Source organism: Arachis ipaensis, chromosome B6, assembly GCF_059453495.1.
Source record: "Arachis ipaensis isolate K30076 ecotype BB chromosome B6, ASM5945349v1, whole genome shotgun sequence".
NCBI lineage: Eukaryota > Viridiplantae > Streptophyta > Magnoliopsida > Fabales > Fabaceae > Arachis > Arachis ipaensis.
The window spans coordinates 10,387,427-10,409,604 of NC_142441.1; the positions used below are offsets into that span (position 1 = coordinate 10,387,427).

Sequence of the window (22,178 nt, forward strand, 5' to 3'; positions counted from 1 at the left end):
GCATCCACTTCCTCTCACAGTTAACTGGAATCAAGCTGAATTTATCAAAATTAACCCTCAACCCAAACATCACCTCAAAACACCGCAAAAACCTCTTGTAATTCCTAATTGTAACCTCATCCTGTGAACAGAATAAGATGGTGTCATTCGCAAACTGTAGGTGAGACAATTAAATATTGTTCCTTCCAACCAACAACGGAAAAATCCTACTATTCCTCACAATTTCACCTACTATCTTATGGAGCACATCAACAACAAGAACAAAGAAAAAGGAAAAAGAAGATCGCTTTGTCTTAAACTTCGTTCCATCTTAAAGGATTTAGATGTCGACCGACATAAACATACTCCTTAACCCATCTTCGCCATCTAATATCAAAACCGATCTTTTGAAGGATGATATCCACAAAACTCCACTCTAACAATCATAACCACCATAAAATGTACATAGATATTGGAGTTAGCAGTTAATTCCAAATTTATATATCAAAAAGGAAAAAAGTACATATATAGAACTTAATCATCTCTAATAGAATCAATGTCATAGTTTTTAGTAGCTTAATTTGATGATTGATCAATATAGTATTAACAATCTTTAAACATTATATTTTTACTCTTTGGATCATGTACTTTGTGGTTGCATTTCTAACATTAGTACAATTTTTCACCATAAGAATATAATAAATAAAGAGTAATTATTCAAATTAGTGCTCAAAAATTTTAAAAGTAAATATTTTAATTTTTTTTTAAATTAATATACAAAAATATTTTTAAAATTTTATTTCGGTAGATAAATCAGTTCCCAATTCATTTTCTATTAGAATAATTATCCAAATCAATCTCCAAGGATTTTAAAAACGAATATTTTAACCTAAAAATAAAATTAATACACAGATCAATCCTCAACGCTTTTTTCTGTTAGACATGACAATCTCCCGTCTATTTTCCAAAATAACTTACTAAATTCTTCAAATATTTATTAGAAAAAGAATACTAGTAGATATTATAATCATTAACTTTTAAGGTTAAGTTAACCTATCTGATTTCTAATATAGTATTTTTTCAAAAAAAAAAATATTATTGAACTATTCTCATTACATACACAATTCCAAATCCAACAAAAAGAGATATACTAAATCTTATTAGACTAACTTAATATACACATCTATATGGCACATACATATTATTTTTCTTTGATTTATAATGTGCGCAAAAGCTATATTAACAAAAAATAAATGTGTCAAATTTGCAACTTAATTCCATATGCATAATGTCAAATTGTTAACAAGAATCTGATATTAAAAAGTATGTTTGTATTAAAAGAAAATATTTTAATTTGAATTTCAAAATATCAGTATTCACCTTGCTTGTTTTCAGTGAAAGAAGTGTATCAATATGTTAATATCATCATCCACGTGCACAAAACTAAACTAATAATAATAAAAATTGACACATAGTAAAAGTAAAAACAGATATTTTATTTTATTAAGTTAGAGTAACTCTCTTGTAGGTTATTAAATTTTATCTACTATAAATAGAATTTTCATTTTAAATAAAGAATTAGGACCATTTTTAGTCTCATCTGCTTAACTCCAACATGTATAAATTTGCATACCAACTCAACATTCTCCGTTACTGAATTACGTCAAAAAATAGATAAGAGACTTCTGACAAAAAAATATTGAGAATTGATGTGTATTAATTTTTTTTTTTTGAGAAATTAAAATATCTACTTTTAAAATCTTTAAGGATTGATTTGTTTGTCAAAGTAAAACATTGAAAATGTTTTTGTGTATTAATTTTTCTTGTAAACTAAAATGTCTGCTTTTAAAACTTTTAGAAATTGATTTGGATAATTACTCATAAATAAATGTGCAGAAGATAAACCTATACACGCGCACACAAATCATTTCAACCTGTATTTATTTGGTAAATTTTTAAATATTGGTATAATTGAAAGAAGAATAGAAGAACGTCAACTATTACTATTAGCAGCATCATAATCCATGTTACAAACATTGTTAATAATTGATCGGATGATCAAAGAATGTGTAGCTCATATTTGCAATGTATTTCCTTTCCAAAATAACTAATTAAAGGAGAATGTATAGGATGATAACTTTCATTCTTTGCATCTGAATAAAAGTTCCTCAAAATAAATAAATAATATTAATGTCCATATTAATATGAAAATAAAATATAGTTCCTTAGAAATTTTAAAGCCATTTTATGATAATAATAATAATAATGGTTAATGTTTCTATCAATAAAAATAGTTATGAACAGTATGTCATACCACTACCAGTGACCCAACAAGAAAAACTATATCACCCCTGTCCAACAACAGAACTTGCTTTTGAGTGCCCTTGATCATTATCTGTTTCCTGCAAAAGATTACAGTGTTAGGCAAGTAACAAACCATGAAACTGTTGACTAAATAGAGGTTACTTTCAGACAAACAAATGTTGTCATACAACCCTGTTTATCAGTTGGGGAGAGTTTTTTCTCCCTTGCCTGATCCTGTTAACGGGAAAGATACATCAAAGAAAGCACCTTTTGGCTTTGAGCAACTTGTGCAGAGGAGGATAATGATAATTGTGACAAAAGACAGCTATCATCCTCAAGCTCTTGCAGCTTCTGTGATTCTTTATGATCCTCGTTCTCTTGCTGCTTCTGTGAATATTTATGATCCTCATGCTCTTGCTGATGCTGTGATTCTTTATGATCCTCGTTCTCTTGTGGCTTCTGTGAATCATTATGATCCCCGTGCCCTTGTTGCCTCTGTGAACCATTATGATCCTCATGCTCCTGCAGCCTCTGCAAATCTTTATGATCCTCGTGCTCCTGCGGCCTCTGCAAATCTTTATGATCTTCGTGCTCTTGCTGCTTCCGTGAATCATTATAATCCCCGTGCTCTTGCTGCCTCCATGAATCATTATGATTCCCGTGCTCTTGCAGCTTCTGTAAATCTTTATGATCCTCGTGCTCTTGCAGTTTCTGAAAATCTTTATGGTTCACGTGTTCCTGCAGGTTCCGTGAATCTTCATGATCCTCGAGCTCCTGCAGCTTCTGCGAATCTTTATGATCATCGTGCTCCTGCAGCTCCTGCGATTCTTTATGATCCTCATGCTTTTGCTGCTTCAGAGACCCTCTCTCATAGAGAGCATACTCCTCAGGTTTTTCCCACTGCACCATGAAGAGTAACCATCACACAAAATAACAAAAAATCAAAACATGTCTGATCGAGATCCAAAGCTTGAAACATTACTTTGCTTTCACAAGTGACGCAATTGTAGTAGTAAGTATGACCATCAGGGCAGTAGTGCTCACTCCAGTCACACTCGGGAAAATCTTCATCTACAGGACTAGTAGGCATATCAGGTGAAGTACTGCCAGCAACTGTATTAGAATTGCTTACACTCTGCGTAGGTGTCTGCAAAAGACATTAAAGCAAGAAAATTATTGCGGGCTGAGAAACAAATAAACTTAACTAGTAACTAGTCAAATGATAATTCATTTAGTGGTTAGCAATGTAGTTAATAGTCGGAGATACAGCTGTGGGGGGGGGGGAGAACTACATTATGTGATTATCTGATACTGTTCCACAATTATAGTACAACATTTTTAAGAAAGAAAAATCTTTCTTCAGAAAAGAACACTCAAAGTTGTTGCATTTACAAAGGCCACAAAAAGAATTGTATGACTAACTTTAAACAGTAACTGCAAAAAATTGTAAATATGATTTAATTGACAACAAAAACATAACAAGAAGTACCTAACTATCAACTCAGCAGCATTAGTCAACCTCTTCAATAACATTAATTTACTTACATTACGACCAAAATGTCCCTGAAAGAGTGACTTCCAAAGAATGATTGATAACTGTATTACCCAATAGTCACTAACCTGTGAACTTGGCTGCTGCTCTATATTTTGCACTGACATATCTGTTGGATGCAACTGTCTCTGCACCTCAGGATAAAATGGTTGAGAAGACATCTTCGGAGCTTGATTGCACTGCAAAGGCATCGAAGTCAATTGTGAATGTGGCTGTGGGATAGGAAATGGCTGGGGCACCATGTTAGCCCCAGGTTCCCAATTCTGCATATGAGAAGAAACTTGTGGGTGTGCAATTGTAGAACGATGTGGAGCCATAGGCATAATACTTCCTCTAGTATTTGGATCACCGAAATTTGGCACTGGCCTGTGACAAGATATTAATCAGAAACTCCTTTAGCATGTCAAATGCATGTAGTAATTACTAAAACCAAAAAAAAAAAACAAAGGTCAGAAAGAGGAGGATAAAGAAACAAACAAACCAAACTGCTGATTCCTGAGGAAGGGGACCAAAATTTCCATTTCCATTTAAAAAGTTGCCTCTGGGAAGAAAAACAAATAAACAGCATGAACAAAATTCCCGAGTTAGATCCATCAACAATATTCTACTGGCTGGAAAGGTATTATCATATTGGAGTTTTCCTTCCGCAAGAAGTATTTATTTTTATTAAATATATCTTGTAAGTATAAAGGGTTTCATATACTAGATGAATAATGCATAACAAGAAAATTGTAGAGTTATGCATGAAGAATACGCTGTGTCATATTTTGTTCATTAATAATAAAACAAAACAAATAAACATGTCGTGTAGTTTTGCATTAATATATTAATAACAAAGACTGTCATGAACATAGAGTTGTGTGAAATATAAAGAGGCAAACAGTAAAACCTTGGATCTCCAGTCTTTGGTTTCTTTGGCTCCGCAAAACGAACAATTAATGGATGATCACAACCCTGAATGATTAAACATGACAGTTTAGTATCCATTCAAAAGAAGTCATAACAATATGTATCAGGCACAATATTTGCCTTACTCTCATTGTGAATGTGTTGTTCAGCCCTTTGATTGCCGCCAACGCCATTTCTCTATTAGAAAATTTGACAAAAGCATATCCTTGGAAAACAAGAAATGCATCCATGTGACAAGCATGCTAGGTGAAAAGGAAAACCACGTATAATAGCATCATCAACAAAAATAAGCACAACTTGATGACGTAGACCCAAAGTGTTAATAATTTGAATTTCCTCATACACTGAGCTAAGTGAGGAGTGGGGAGGGAGAGCTCTCTCTCTTCATTCTTAATAAGTTATTATTTTTGTTAATCAGGTGTATGATCTCCTTGAAATACAATGTCCAGTAAAGAAACAAAAATATCAGGTTTGTGTATTCTTCAAAGCCACAGAAATGATAAGAACATTATATTACAGGAATAGGGACCAACCACGATTGTGCAGGAAGACATCTTCTATATTTCCATAAGCAGAAAATATCTGCAGAAAATGTGGATACAAAACTTAGAAACTTAGTATGAAACCTAGGATATCACACACAGCCATGCAGACTACACAGAATATTCCATAATATCTTAAGCAAACAATAAACAATAATCTCGTATCAAAGCAAAATTGATGACTACCATAATAAAGAAGAAAATATCATATCTACCCACTTAGGTGATTGTTTCACGTAATGTTTGGAAATTGAATAACTAATTTTGATATACGAAATAAAAATGTTACTATCTACAAAGTTCCTTCGGAAGATATATTTTTGACTTGGCAAAATTTAGAAAGAAACACATCTTAAACTGAATCAGGCAGCAAAAAACTAGCAGATAGTAGACGATGGTAACCAGCTTTTCGGGCTATCTGTTAACCATAACAACACATGTATCAATATGATTATGAATATTTCTGTCTCTAATATCTGTTTCCAGTTTAATTGGAGACACCTGCAATGGTGTGGGTCTAGACACATTTCTACAGTTTGCACATCATCAAGCGAAATAAAAGGAATATTGGACTACATTCAATAATAAGAAAGATACCATAGCAACTTGTAATTAGGTTAAGGAAAAATATTTGGTTGGATCTGAATGGTGAAACATACTTCTTCTATTTCGTTTCTCGAAGCTTCTTTCTTGATGCAACCAACAAATACTTTATCAGCAACCTCTGAAGAAACATAAGAACAAAAAATGAAATAAAATATGAAGTGATAAGCTAAAAGCAACAGCATAAAGAATGAAAACTTATGTTAGAAAATAGTAAGCGATGGGTTATCTTGGGAAAAAGGATGAGAATTTACCTTCTGAAGGATCTTTCTTTTCCACGTTCCGTACAAATGTTCGGACCCCTAGAAAAGGAATAAATATGAATCAAATGACTAATACACAAACAAGTATGAAGCTTTTAATTACTCATCACTCACTGAAGACAGTATACTACGCTAAATGACAAGTTTTTATCAATAAAACTCAATGTTTGAATATAATAGGATGATTCTTTGTAGTGTTAAATTTAAACCTGTTGCCTGGTAAGGTCTAGAGAGAGTAAAATGGTAAATGTATGCAGTCTAACCCTTGTGAGTGGAGACTATTTTTCCATGATTTGAAATTTAGAACCCATGATCTCTAAGTCACAAGGCAGCAACTACCATTGCATCAAGGCTGACTCTCAATTTTCAAGGGAAGCCAAAGAAAAAAGGGGTCTAAAAACAAAACATATAAAGATTCAGTGTGGACACATACAGTGCCAAGGCTAAACCGCAGCTTCAAAACGCTTGTGTGCACACAAACAAACATAGAATTACTCTCACCTCCCTTGAGTTTTACCTTCGTTATATACGATACTGTTCTCTATTTTGAGAACACACAGGAACTTCCCTCAACAGACCATATGTCAAGGGAAGTTTGTAACAAATAAAGAAAATTCAAGCAAGGTTTGTGTAATTACCATAAAATAAAAAGGGAGAGAACAAGATGAAGCTATATATGCCTATGAGTTCACATTTCAGTGTGAAACCTGTTCTTTTCACTATTTTTTCCTTGAGAAACTAAACTACAGCATGCATTCAAAACCTTCTTTAAACTGAACCAAACTAGATAGAGAAAATATAATCTATTAATCAGCTAGGAAGTGGAACCTGGTTAAGGCACACTAATACAGTATTTATCTCATAAGTTTTGAAGGAAGTAAAATTTGAAAGAGTTACCAAGCCGTTCACGTTCCCGATCAGCATATCTGACAACAACAGGAGATGATTCCTAGAACATGTAAATGAGCCCAACAATAAATATATGTTTAACTTTGAAATAATAAGCTGTATAGCAGAAAGAAAAGGTTCGAGTCCATCATAGGTAATGTTGTCCTTACCCCAGGAAATGTATACTTATTGTTTAAAGCCTTAATGGCTCTCTCAGCTTCATCTAATGTTGCATATTTCACAAAACAACTTCCTACAAGGTTGATCAAAATTTGAACTAGTGTGATTTCTTTCAGATATGGTATGTGATTACTGGTAGTGTCAAATTAAAGTCATTAATCCTTGCAACCATTGGGAAACCAAATTACACAAACTGATGATGAAACATAGCTTATACCTTGTCGTCCACCAGTTCTCTTATCTTTTAAAAGAACAACCTCAACAATAGTCCCATACCCTTCAAACACCAGGCGGATCTGATTAAAAATTAAAAGTAGAAAATGAAAAGAGATGGAAGGGTAAGAAACGGTTACAAGTTGATAAGCCAGTGTGCCAGCAGGCAAAAGACACAACAAATCTTATCATTTGAAACTTGAAAATCCTAATATCTCAAAGTGATGCTTATGGCGAAAGGACTTACATCAGCCTCGGTAGCTGTTCTTGGAACCGGTGCAACATAAACTTTTACATGACACGCACCATCTGCTTGATCTGCAAAGAAGAATTGCCGGCGAAAAGAATACTTAGCAAAACAATCGTATTATGCATTTATTTATTTAAAAAAAAAAAAAAAAAAAAAAAAAAAAAAAAAAAGCTAAAAGGAATCCTCTCAAGAAATAACAGGAACAACAGTGCAGCCTCATTGGTCTCAAGTAGAATGCATGTTAATAGTCATGGTCATTGGTATGAAAGCAACAAAATTCAAATAAAAATGTTAACAGTGTGCAACTGGAAATCAGGTATCAGAATAGAGTGACCATCTAATCTAAGGGCAACATGAAATGAGCATAAAAATAGAATCCAATCCATTTACATATATCAAAAAAGAAAAGAAAAGAGAAAAAAGTAAACAGAGGAAACGAAATTGGATTGTACCTGGAGAAGTAGAAGTCCAAGCTCGCTTGCGGGGTGGACGTGAATGGTTAGGAGGAGCATATCCAGAAGCAGGAGAATCGATTGGGTTAGGGTTGGGGAAGGCATTGACCCCGTTGTGGCAGTTGTAGTTGCCGTTAGGGTGGTTGAAGTGGTTGCTGTTGTCTTGGGTTTGAGGTTGAGTGTAACTGTGAGGGTCTCCGCTGAAATTCACCATTTGAGCGATACCCCAGCTGAGCTACGCTGGTGGATAGAGAGAGAAGGAGGTTCAATTTGGGAAGAAGCTGTGCCCTTTTCCGGTGGTCTTCTCAGCTCCGGACTCTGCTCAGCTCGGAAAAGTGAGGTTCTCAACTGATTTGCCGTGCCGCTGAGGGTTTACCAATTGAAAAATAATTAGAGACCGTATTCATATTTTTAAATAAAAAAAATACATTACAAAATATTAATCATTATATATTTTAATAACTTCAGTAGCACATAATATTATTGAAGTAAATGCTATGGTACTTATCGTTTTGTATCTAAGTTACTAAAAAAATAAATAAATAATATTTAATAAATTTTATATAATTTATTTGTATCATAATAAAAACACCATAAAACTCACCTATTACTAAACCCTAAATACTTTCTAAAATTATTTTTCCTCATTTAATTATCCACTCCAACATTACACGCTATTCTAAATAGTTTATTGTTAAAAAACACTCTTTTTCTTTTACAAGTTTTAAAAAATAATTATGCTATATATTAAAATTAATCAACAAAATCAATTATCAATATAAAATATATATTAAAATATAAATATATATTAAAAATAAATTAGAACACATATATATTTATACAAAAATATATTAATAATTAATTTTAGCTTAAAAATAATCTCACGTTCAATGAATCAATGGATAGAATGTACTATTTGAATATTTTGAATTTTTGGGTGATTAAATATTTTCGAAAGAAAAAGTATAGAGAAATAACATTTTTTTAATAATGTAAACAATAATTAAAAAAAAAGTTAATTTTAATTTTAAAATTTAAATTTTGAATTAATTAAAATCTTATTTTTAAATTATTAGTAGGCCTAAAATGTGACATATTGTTCACATTGTTTGCATTTTTCATTATTTATTTAATGAAATTATAAATAAATACGTGTAAAACTAGTCAAAATAATATACACATATATATTTTTAACAAAATAATAATAGATTTAAATCTTAAAAATAACAAAATTAAAAAAGAAAATAGTTTAGAAGTAAAACGTTATACACTAAATTTCTTTCAATTTCTTTTATCCCTTTTATATAGAATAGCTAGATAGTTACAAGAACTTTTACCAAAAATTTCTATGAAAGTTAAACTAAATAAAGTACTACATATATATATATATATATATATATATATATATATATATATATATATATATATATATATATATATATATATATTTGAATGTTCAACCAACATATGAAGTGTGTAGATAGATCCTTTTATGAAAGGCTACATTTAACACTTGATGCTTATTCTTTTTTTTTTTTTTTTGGTGAGGGGAGGGTCAGAGACCTCGAAAATTAGAATACAGAATTTAGCTACGCAAAATCTCTAAATCTGTAAGTTTTCGCACAATCAAATAGCATAGGAAGATAGATCTCAGAGATAGGATGATCAAATAAATACAAACCAATTCCAAGTTGATGTCCCTTCTTAGCTATGACGTCCGCACAAAAGTTTGTTTTACGGAAGGTATGACATATGATGAGTTTGGAAACTCCAATTTAAATTGATGATGATCAAATATTATTAAAATAGTTAATTATAAAATTATTAATTTAATCTTTAATTAACATTTATTGATTAATAATTTTGTATGGTGCAGATTTATGCTTGAGCCAGAATTTTGGTAAACAAGCCCAATTGTGTTAAAAAAGCACATTCAGCCTTATGCAATATGTTATATAATATGTGACTGAATTGTTATATTTGTTGGGCTAAGAAAACCAATTTTAAGTCCATCAAGGAGGTTGGTCCGAAATTAAAAAGGAAATGGGGCCCAATGGCTAAGCTATTCTTTTAACTTGATGGAATCCAATTCTTTATTAAATGGTTGCATGCTATCAACGGATCCCTCTCTCATATTTTGGTGGATTCCAAATTTTGATTAAATGCATATTAATGCAGACCTTGAAAATAGGAAAGAGAAAGAGAAAATTGATTTGATAGCTTTCATTGTGCTACACGTTACTAAGCAAAAAGGGAAGTGAAATTAATTTAATTTAATTCATTTGTTCAAATCACATTGAAAGTTTTCTCTCTTCTCTCTCCTTTCTCTCATCACCTTCGGTCACTTCACAGAGGAAATATGGAAGCTAAGCCAAGTTATCAAAAGAAAGAAGAAGCTAGTAGCAAGGCCATAGTGATGATGGCATCAAGAAAAAGAAAATCTGAAGTATGGTGTGGCTGAGATTTTTGACACAAAAGGTAAGATGTGGTAAAGTGATCTTAAGCTCTCCATACCAAAAATGGTGAAGATCCATTTCGATCAGAGGAAGAAGATCCCTTGGAAGCATGGCTTGTCTCTACCTTTGCCCAACCACTACAGGAGGTAGCTACTGTAGCTACGTGGAGGATGAGGCAGAGGATAAGGGCAAGAGGAGCTGTCAAACATCAAGGAAGCATCAAGGGCTAGGAATCCATCTTGAGGAGCAAGTCAAGATGGAAGGCCCGGATTGATGAAGCTTGGTGTGAAGGGAAGACACAGAGGTAATTGCATGTTGGTTATAGCATTTGGTTTCCTCTCCTCTCTCTCTGGCCGAACCGGTTTTTACATGAAGAAGAAGAAGTTGGCTCGATTCATCAGTTTCAACCTTGGAGGCTTCCCCTTCCATAAATAAGGGAGAACAGTCAGGGCTTGAAGTAAGGAGTTAAGAATGCAAAGCATAGAGTTCTCATAGCTACCCAAGCTAACAGAAGTTCTTCTCCTTCAATGTGTTTCATTTTGTAATTTTTCTGTTTGGTTTTGTCTGTCTTGAGTCTCATGGAAAAAGGCAAACAGTGAGGTTTGTAAGAAAAAACCATAGAGCAGAAAAAAGGCAGAGTATACAAAATTAAAAGAAAAAGCCATAGATATCCTAGAGGTCCTTTGTATATCTGTGTTGTGTTTCATGATTCTGTGGGAATCCCCTTACAAATTGGGTTAGCACTTAGCAGTTGAAAGCTTGGTAGGTGACCAAGTCAAGTTCAGGATTGGGGTTAGATTCTGGACTTGTCCCGGATAGGAAGGATAGTTCCTAGGGAGAATTGGTGTATGTAATCATGATGATTATAGTAAAATTCCATCATTGTTGTGATGGAGACTGGATGTAGGCTGCATTGTACTTGGCAGCTGAACCAGGATACTTCGTGGTGTGATTCTCTCTCTCTCTTCTACTCCATTTCTGTTTCTGCTGCATAGGAGATAAAACTGAAAAATATCTCTTGCCTGGTTACGAGATAAAAAGAAAAAGTCTCGTGGCTAGGTACGAGACAAAAAGCAAAAAGTTTCCAGAAGTTATTTCAAAGGCCAGCAAGTGTAATGAAAAAAAAATGGGCTAAGATTCAATCCCCCTTCTCTTAGCCACTGATAACCATCAACATATACTCACATGATGGATTTGCCGGACCAGAATATTAATGTCTTGTAGTAGGAAATAGCACGGGTACAACCGAGAGCAACCTACTCGAACGAGCTTAATTGCCATTTGCAAGTCCGATTCTATAATCACATCATTCATCTCATTAGCAGCTGCAATTTGGAGACCTTTAATAATAGCCCAAAATTCAGCGTGAATGATCGAGCAATTTCCAAGATTACATGAGAAACTCATGAAGCAAGTTCCCATAGAATCTCTGAACACGCCCCCCACACGCAGCATTATTTGTCTGAGCAAAAACCGAACCATCCACATTTATTTTAATAATACCCTCGTCATGAGGGATCCATCTAATACATAACTCCGAGTTGGTGTTAATCGAGCATGGGATGACTTTTTTCCGGCACTAGTTTGAAATCTCTTTGGCGCGAATCATAATAGAGGTAGCGACATCTTTTGACATAGTGAAAGAGCCTTCAAAAACAAACTTGTTCCGGAGATACCGAAGGGAGGAAACTCCAACACCGAAGGTAATGGGCTAGGAGTCATTAACTTCTAGGTTTGAGCATATCCAATCACGAATATCCAAGCTGAAGAAGTGTTGATTTCTCTGATGGGGTAGAAGAGCTCGCCAAACCAACCTTGCTGTAGGGCAATCCCTGACCGCATGTAAGACAGTTGCCTCATTGGAATTACATCTTAGGCAATCTGCTTCACTAGTCATGTTTCTCCTCCGTCAGTTGTGATTAGTAAGAAGAGCATCATTAGCCAGTAGCTACAGAAAGGTTCTAATCCTCTCAGGCCCTTTCCAGTCCCAGACAAACCGAAACACGCGATCATTTTCAGTGAGATCCGTATTCAAAGCTTTATAAGCTGATTTCACAATAAAAGTTCCATCTGTACTTGGGTCCCTGGCAGCTTGATCGGCATTCTTCTGCGGGGATGGAAGGGCCATAGCAGCAATCTTAGAAACCCAGTCCTCCGGGATCCATTCACGAATCTTTTCCAAGTCCCAATCACCTGAAACAAGGAGGAAGTCATTTAACATCGATTTATAATCATTGGGGTTAATTGCCTTTTTTGAGTATTGGTCCAAAGGTCCTGCTTTTACCACCCAATTATGGTTCTAAAAGTTTATGCTTGTCCCATCACCAATACGCCAAGCTGTGTTCCTCTCAACATCTTTCCAAGCTGAACAGACTCCTTCCCATAGATTTGAATCCTTAGTTCTCCTCCTGATGTCAGGCATGATGTCATTACCACATTTGTATTTAGTCCTCAACACCTTGACCCAAAGACTATCTCTTTTTTCAACTAAACCCCAGCCAACCTTCATCATGAAAGCATGATTTAAGGTTCTTGCATGCCTGATACCCAGGCCGCCTTTTGCTTTCGGCATGTTAACTTTCTTCCAGCTAACCAAGTGGACCTTTTTGACATTCTCTGTCCCCCCCCCCCCATAGGAAGTTCCTACATTTGGAATCAATGATATTACAAGTAGATACAGGCAGAAAAGCAGTTTGCATAATATAACTAGGTAAGGAAGTAAGCACAGATTTCACCAGGGTTGACCTCCCTGCCAAAGAGAGGGAAGATGCCTTCTAATTGTTCAAGCGCGATTGAAGCTTGATGATGATATCATTATAAGTATTTTTTGTGACTCTGGAGTGGAGGATCGGAACTCCCAGATATTTGCCCAAGTCCTGCGTGATAGAGAATTGAAGGACCCTTCTAATGTCATCCTTGACAGTGTGACCAACATTTTTGGAAAAGAAGATATGAGTCTTCTCCTTATTTACTTTTTGGCCAGAACTATCACAAAAGGCAGTTAACACTTTATTAATAATCTCAGCCTGTCCAACTGAAGCTTCTGCAAAAAGGATAAGGTCGTCCGCAAAGAAAAGATGTGAGAGGGATGGCCCCTCCTTACACAGTTTTATAGGTTTTCATACATCCATTTCCATTGCCACACTGATAAGTTGAGATAGGTGCTCAATATAGAGAACAAACAAGTAGGGTGAGAGTGGGTCCCCCTGTCGGATGCCTCTAGAGGGGGCGAACTCCTCTAAAACTTCACCATTCCATAAAACCCTCATCCTAGTCGTCAAGATACAAGCATATATAATGTTCATCATATACTCTGGCAGCCCAATATCCTGCAAGGTATCCTTGATAAAGCTCCACTTCAGCCTGTCATACGCCTTCTCTAAGTCGATCTTGATTGCCATCCAACACTTCTTGCCTTTCCTATTTCGCATGCAGTTTGTGACTTCCTGGGTGATAATAATATTATCTGAGGTATGCATTCCTGGAATAAAGTTGCTCTGAGTCGGCTTCACCACTTTCTCCATGATTCCTCTCAGTCTCCTCGATAGGACTTTAGTAATGACTTTATAGGAGACATTGCATAGTGAGATAGGACACATTTGCTTCAGGGATATTATAGGTTCGACCTTTGGAATGAGAGTGATAAGGGTCTCATTAATATCCCTGACCTCCGAAGGCCTGTTGAAAATTCTATCCACCAGTCTGCACAGGTCCGTTCCTACAGTATCCCATTTCTTCTGATAGAATATAGTCTAGATTCCATCTTTCCCTGGGACCTTGAGTCTCCCCATAGAGAATAGAGCACTCTTTATTTCCATCCGGGAGATGCTGCTTCCAATGCTTACAAGGTCATTTGTATCAAGTAGTGGGAAGCAGTTTTTCAGAATAAAAGGGGTGTCTGGAGCGTCCTCGGTGTATAGCCAGCTATAGAAGCTGGTTGCCATTCTGTCCAGGGTTGTGCGCTCATGCACCCAATTTCCATTGTCATCCTGCAGAGCCTCAATCCGATTTCTTCTTCTCCGGGCCATAGTCGATGCATGGAAAAATTTTGTATTCCGGTCCCCAAACTCTAACCAATTACAACAAGATTTTTGGTACCAGAGAAGTTCCTCTTGGGCCATGATCTCCTCATACTCCTCCCAGAGATCCCTTTGCAGTTTCTCCAGATAGAGGTTCGAGTCATATTGAGACTATTTTTAATGCCTTGAAGCCTCCTTAATATCTTTGATTTTCTCCTGTGAATATTACCAAAGACATTATGGTTCCAATTTTGTAACACCTGCTGGAAGTCTTCCATACATGAGTTCCAGTTCCCCTGAAGGTTCCAACCTCTGTTAACGACGTTGTCAAAGTCAGAGTGGTCCAGCCAGGCGGCCAAAAATCTGAAAGGCCTCCTTCCCTTATTAGGAGAGGCCTGAGGGGCAAGACAAAGGAAGAGAGGAGAGTGATCAGACCTCAGGTTTGGCAAGTGTTGGATGGAAGCCCCTGGGAAGGTGATTTACCAATCAGGATTAGCGAGACTCCTATCAAGCCTTTCAGCCAAAGAATCTCTTTTCCAGGTATAGGGCAGCCTGAGTACCCGAGATCAAGTAAGCCACAATCAAACAAGCAAGCATTGAAATCGGGGCACGCCCCGCCCTGTCGTAACATAGCCCCCCCACTCCGTTCATGATCACGTAAAATGGCATTGAAATCCCCTATAGCGCACCAAGGAATGTTAGCTTCCCTACTGATTTTTCGAAGATCCTCCCAAAGAGATTTTCTGAAGCCTCTATTCGGGCTCCTATAAACGGCTGTAAGCAACCACTGATTCGCATTCCTATCTTTTATCTTCATGTGGACAGTTTGGAAAGTATGGCTCAGCACCTCCACCTTCCAAATGTTTGAATCCTACATACACCAGATACCTCCTGACTGCCCTCGCGCCTCCATCACAAAGCTACCATTTAGACCAAATCTGTTCCTAACCCTTTCTCCCCGAACACCGCTAATGTGGATTTCCATCAAAATAACAAAATTCACATCCAGGTCCTTCCTTAGATCTCTAATAAGAGTAGAAAATCCCTTACCTCCAGCTTCTCTACAGTTCCAAGCTATAATATTCATGATAACCCAAACAAAGGAGATGGTCATTCAAGACCCAAGATACCTTCACTAGACGGACTAGGCGCTGCCCTCCATGCGCTGCCCTCCATATCCTCGGAAGCCTTTGCATGGAACATCGGTTCCTTACCCTTGGTAGAATTTTTATTTCCCTCCTTGATTGTGCCTGGTTGTTCGCTTGGAGCCCATCTACCGTCTCCATCCTCCACCGTCAACACAGGGGTACCACGGCACAGAATTTTCTGATTTAGAGGGGGGTTGTGGTTCACATTGGTCTCGAGGATTTTGTTAAGATTCTTTGCCAATTGGTAGTCTTCCTATTACTGTTTCGTGACTTCCCTCATCCTATCAAGAATGACTCCTTCCATAATCTCTCGATCAGTGCTCTTGGAGGATGAAGACACCGCGTTGTCCATGCTATGGATAGCAGCCCATAAGGAGAGTGAACCCTTGTCCATCATTTTTTGTTTGGGTTTAAAGCCTTTTTTTGTTAGCATAGGCCCAATCTTCAGGGCAGCAGTTTTTTGGGGTCCCTGCGGGTTTCTACCCGCTCCTGGTTTCCTTAGAACCACTTTAGCTCCTTCCTCTTTGTTCAATTGGTTTCGGGTTTGATTCAACGGCCCAATATTGCTCCTATTAGATCTGGGAAGAGTTGAGACAAGAGCTCGGTCAGGGGCCTGGTTAATAGGCTTGGGACAATCTAGTCCTTTATGAGAGAGATTCTTTTTCAAGGCCTGGTTTGAGTTTGCCAATTTGGATCCACTTTGCATGGCCTCTTTCGGTTGCAAATTATCCTGCATCTCATTATCCCTTTCTTCATACAAGGCATTAAATCTGGATCCTCCCTCATTAAAGGTGTTCTTCATACTACCGTTAGTTTCCTTATTAGGCATGACATTAGAGATTTGAATTTGTTTTTTATTTTTCCTCGGGATTTCCTCCTGTTTCCTTCTTTGGTTCCTTCTTACCATCATCCAGGGACCAAAATCAGGGGGATTCTTATTTATCCGTTGCACGATATGATCATCAATGCGTTCCTGATTAGCTGGAGTTTCTCGATCCACTTCCCCAGTGCTAACATCAGCCCTTCTCCTTGCCGCCGTCGCTCTCTCCTCCTCGCCTGCCATCTCCACCACCAGTTGATCTAGCTTATGTTCACCAGCTTCACTACACTGCTCCACCTTATAGCCATATTTTTCACAAGAGAAGTAGATGAGATGTAGACCTTCGTATTCAATATTAAGCGTACTTCCAAGGATAGATATTCTGGGTACTAATTTCTTTGACAAGTCAATCTTGACGCAAATCCTCGCGAATTTTCCTCTCGAATGTATAGAAGTAGCGCGATCAATTTTCAGCATATGCCTAATAGTAGATCCTACCCTCCATAAGAAGTGGTGGTTATATAGCTTAATAGGGAGGTTGGGGATGCGAATCCAGGCCGCAATCTTTCTCACATGGTTCTCGGTCGTTAGGAAAAAAGGTCTCCATCTTTGAACAATAAGATAGTGTCCTGCTATCATCCATGGTCCTCCCGTGAGAGCATGGGAATAGTCCTCTTCTTCAGCAAAATGCACTAGATAGTAGTCTCAGTCCATGTCAATCATGCTGATCTTCCCTTTCTGTGCCCAGTCACGCTGCAACCGTTGCTCGATGAAACCGAGGGCTACTTTCTTGCCAAGAACTTTAACGATCATAGCATTCTTCCAAGGCTTGCACCAATCTTCAAACTCTCCCTTAGACACTAGAATAGTGGGGCATGGGTCGAAAGGTTTATCACTCAGATCTTCCTCTTCCCTATACCATTGATCTTCTGGATTAGGCCGATCCTCACCCATGTCATCGCTATGAGGAGACATATCATCTAACAAGCCACCTGGGGACGAGAGAAGGCTCTCCTTATACGAACTTTTTGATTTGCCATTTATTTTATGAGAATTGTCTTGATCAAGATCCACCCTGTCTCCTTGTCGATTTAGGTCTATTTCCTCACGAGACTTGACCTTCTTCGTACTTCGTTGAACTAGATCCACCTCTTCTGTCGAAACCATAGCATAACTCTCGGTTGTCATTTTTTTTCCTAACTCTTAACTCTTAGGTAATATCGTATCTCTAAGTTAATATCGGTGTCATTTCATCATTTCACTTGATGCTTATTCTAATGCATATTGAAAATGCATAAAACTATAAAGAGAATAAATTTATATTTTATATAAAAAATATATTTTTTATTTTTTTATATTTATTCTATATGCTATGCATATTTTCAATTTGTATATGAGTGTGAGTCTAACACATAAGTTAGGGTTGGAAATGAGTCGAGTTAGACCAAACTCAAGCTCGACTCATAAAAATTGAGCTTGGTTCACAGCTCGACTCATTAACAATCGAGCCTATTTCTTAAGCTCAAGCTTAGCTCACCGAAAGTTCATGAACTGGCTCGAACTCACGAGCTGACTGAAATAATAGGAATATAATCTATAATTCTATAACAATAAATTATAATTTATATATTTTAAAAAATATTTAAAAAGATAAATTTTATATATTGTTTATCTATAAATAAATTTTAAATTTTAAATAATTAAGATCATTAATATATATAATATTAAAGGTATAGATTAAATGCATATATATATAATGGAGTCATCTTACAAGCTAATGAGCTGAGTTTATTCAAGCTCACGAGCTAATGAGCTAAGCTTATCTAAACTCAAGTTTGGCTCATTTAATTTATGAGCTCAATTTCAGGCTCAAGCTTGGTCCACCAGCTCACGAGTTTAACTTATCGAGCTATTAACGAATTGAACTCGAACTGGCTTGACTCACTTCTAGCCCTACACATAAATTTTATTTATACTAACGTAATTAATGTTTTTATATGACTAATTACATGAAACATGTTGATTTTATTTTAAAGAATACCACAATTATTTAACTTATTTTCCTGAATTGAAAATTGAATAATCCTTTGCATAATTTCATTTTGTTGCTCTTTTTATCATTATTTGTTACTTTTTTTAATGTAGGTATTTGTAATTCTAATCCATCTAATAAGAGATAAAGTAGTTTATTGAGGGGAGTAAAGCTCTCAATAACATTTTTTTTAAGTAAATCCACGAGATAAGCCTCAAAGTGGTCTCTGAAATTGCACTCGAATTTTATAGTAGTCTCTAAACTTAAAAATTACCTATATTCGTCCCTGAAGTTACACTCCGAGACTCAGATTCGTCCTTCCGGCACATTCCGTCTACCTGGCACCACCGGAAAGCTGATCTGGACTCCTCCGTGATACGCTGGCCAGGTAACGGCTAGCTGATGTGGATTAGTAAACTTTTATGGTGCAATTTGGTCCCTAAATCAAAATTAAAAATTTTAATCCTCAAATTTAATTATCATTCTATTCTCTACAGTAATCCCTCTTTTTTATACAGGCATAGATCTTCATATCCCAAATTCACAAAATTTTTCTTTTTGTTTATTTTTAGTTGAAGTATCTTATAACAATAACAACAACTAGAGTCTTCTTAACAACCATTATTTGAACAAGTTTAACCGCTTTTATCCCCTTTTTTGTAAGAAAGATGGTGAGATTATAACATAAAAAAGGTTATGTGATATATATAATTAAAAAATAATGCAAAGTTTAGTTTCTAAAATTGTGAACTTTATAAAAATTTGTTGACTTTTAAAAATGATTAAATTGATTCCTAAATTCATAAATTGTGAATCTCAACTCATCTCTAATGCTAATATAAAATGTTAAAATGTTAACATGACATTTTTTTTTGTGACTGTTAACATGACATTTGCAAACAAAAAGATGATATGATTAATATTTTAATATAATCAAATTAGTGTCTTAAATAAGTTAATTATATTATTTTGCTTAATTAGTTTTTTATTAATTAGAGACTAAAATAATAAATATTAAATTAGGTAAATTTTTGCTATTTTTTTGTTTCTCTAATATTACCCTTAATTAATTTGAAATACCTATTTAATTATAATAAAATCTTAGACACGTCATTTTAATGGAGATGTCATACGATTTGAAATGCCATAATATAACACTTTATATTAATACTATGTGAATAACAGTTAAATTAGGATAATGCATGGTTATTTTGGAACAGGATTCGAAAGGAAATGTAATGTATAATAATAACGCGATGTAACTTTTTAATTTTGTAAATACAAGAGATAGATTTTTGTAAAATCATATAAAAATATAAAATTGAATTTTGTAAAACATTTTAATTAAACTAGAGTTAAATGAGTGTATAAAATGTTAAATACAAAGACATAGTATGTGACTTTTAATTAACAAAACATATGCATACTTTCAATGAAATTGTAATTTGTAGTCTCTTTCACATCTATATGGAGAAGAGAAGATAAGAAAAGAAAAGAAAAGAGAGGGGTTACTACTATAGAGAAGAGAATAATAATTAAATTTGGGGATTAAAATTTTTAATTTTGATTTAGGGACCAAATTGCACCATAAAAATTTACTAATCCGTCAGTTAGCCGTGACCTGGCCAGCATGTCACGAAAGAGTCCAGATCAGCTTTTCGGTAGTGTCAGGTGGACGGAATGTGCTGTAAGGACGAATCTGAGTCCCGGAGTGCAACTTTAAGGACGAATATAAGTAACTATTAAGTTCAGAGACTACTACGAGATTCGAGTACAATTTTAGGGACCACTTTGGGACTTATATAGAAAATCCACCATCATGTCTCTTATATGTGTCTTTCTGTCCCCAAGGCACAAACTCATGCACTTCCGTGCACGACTTCAAAATAAACTACACTAAAAAACAATGGAGTAGATGCATTCATTTATTTGATAAACAAATTACAAGTTGTACTTATTAACAACAAACAAACAATAAATTAAAGGAGACATTACATTTTTCGTACAATTAAAGAATTGCAATAATGTTACAATTCAAATTACACCAATTCAGCAGAGAAATAATAAATAATGCAAACAATCCGGCTACGTAGAAGCACTGATCAAGTTGCTGCCACAGAGTTGTAAACTTCTAAGCATAGCTGCACAAGCCATAGACACAAGAGCCTTTGGAATTGCACTTGTTGCCGCATTTGCCACAGTGCTTCTCATTAGTCTTTGGATTGATGCACTTACCTTCACAGCATATCTTGGAATATCCACATTTCTTCCCACACTTTCCGCAGTTCAATTCATCTGTGTTGAAGTTGACACACTTGTTGTTGCAGCAATTAGGACCTCCACTCCCTCTTATGCTATAGCAAACCTTTGGGTTTCTGTCACATGTCAGAGTTGCCTTGCTGCTTCTCTGGGACAGGAACCGGCTTGTTCCTCTCAGAGAATTTGGTTCCTCATCATTCTCATTATTGGTTTCGAAAGATTCTACTCTTGTTGGCATAGTAATTGCCAACGCCATTATTAGCATGGACACAAGAAAAAGGGTCTTCAACAACTTATTCATTTTCTGCTCTTGTGTATATATGTATAGGATATAGGATATGAGACAGGAAAGCTTGTTGAAGTTGATTTTATTTGTTTGATGTGATTGTGATGAAGAATGGATGTGCAATTTGAAGTATTTATAGGAAACTGGGGTTCATCAATTTTGGTCTTACTCTTACATAATTATTATTATTATATATTATATATAGGATTACATGCATGAAGCCATTAAGTATATAGAGCTACCAGCTAATTAATTCTACGTATAGTTAGGTACTTAGCTAGGTGGAGTCTAAATTTTACAGCGCCAAAGCGCGAATGTTAGGCTTGGTGGCAATATCATCAGAAATTCAAACTTGATACAAACTTGTTATCAGTTACGTTCAAGTTGGAGGAATAAAGGAATATGATACACATTTATTTGAAGATTATATTGGTTTAATTATCAAGTGAAGCTTAGTCGAATTACGTACTGTGTTAATTCTTAGTGAGAAATCGATCAATTCGTATTCATACGTGCGCCTGATTTCTTTGGAAACTAATTCGGTGAAATAAAGCAGTTATAGTAGACCGCCAATTGAAGTTATACGAACAAGAGAGTATACCACCAATCGGACTTTATAGTTTGTTACGGATCCATTTAATTTAATTTGAAGAATAATGTTCTGCAAGTAACAAATTTGTTTTGGATTAAGTTGTGTTAGGCATGAACGAGTCAAATATATAATATACCACCAACAACTAAGGATACCACTTTGTCAATTAAATAAAGATGAATTCTATCCGACTCCTATTATTTTATTTTATTTTATTTTTTTACTAAAGATAGGGGACTCGAACCCGCAACCTCTTAATTGAATATGGGGAGACTATGCCATTTGAGCTATTACTCATTGGCTCTATCCGACTCCTATAAAATAATATATAAGTTATTTTTTATAATGTGTTATATTAATTTTTTAAAATATAAAAATTTCACTCCTATTAATTAAAGCACATTTTCACTCTTTCATTCTTTCTCTATTAC

The 22,178-nt window shown here is 35.4% G+C and overlaps 1 protein-coding gene and 1 pseudogene across 1 annotated transcript; both read right to left on the reverse strand.

Moving 5' to 3' along the window:
* Positions 1 to 2,125: 2,125 nt before the first annotated feature.
* Positions 2,126 to 8,523, reverse strand: LOC107646059 (flowering time control protein-related / FCA gamma-like protein). The gene is made up of 15 exons (XM_088491787.1): positions 8,136 to 8,523; positions 7,681 to 7,751; positions 7,438 to 7,516; positions 7,211 to 7,293; positions 7,050 to 7,101; positions 6,144 to 6,191; positions 5,946 to 6,010; positions 5,278 to 5,326; positions 4,870 to 4,949; positions 4,725 to 4,789; positions 4,317 to 4,376; positions 3,904 to 4,201; positions 3,266 to 3,430; positions 2,551 to 3,183; positions 2,126 to 2,381 (listed from the first exon to the last, which is right to left on the reverse strand). Exons 1-15 carry the CDS (start codon positions 8,347 to 8,349, stop codon positions 2,325 to 2,327), a joined length of 2,019 nt encoding a protein of 672 aa, XP_088347913.1. The 5' UTR covers positions 8,350 to 8,523; the 3' UTR covers positions 2,126 to 2,324.
* A 6,137-nt stretch (positions 8,524 to 14,660) lies between these two features.
* Positions 14,661 to 17,766, reverse strand: LOC107646594 (uncharacterized; annotated as a pseudogene).
* Positions 17,767 to 22,178: the final 4,412 nt, after the last annotated feature.

What these genes read in the sequence shown, in the direction of transcription:
- LOC107646059 (XM_088491787.1), bottom strand. Translation starts at nt 8,349, where the DNA reads ATGGTGAATTTCAGCGGAGACCCTCACAGTTACACTCAACCTCAAACC. An exon ending in GAACAGCTACCGAGGCTGAT is followed by an intron (nt 7,517 to 7,680) that starts GTAAGTCCTTTC and finishes ATTTTTAATCAG; the next exon opens with ATCCGCCTGGTGTTTGAAGG. An exon ending in AAGTTGCTCAAAGCCAAAAG is followed by an intron (nt 2,382 to 2,550) that starts GTGCTTTCTTTG and finishes AATCTTTTGCAG; the next exon opens with GAAACAGATAATGATCAAGG.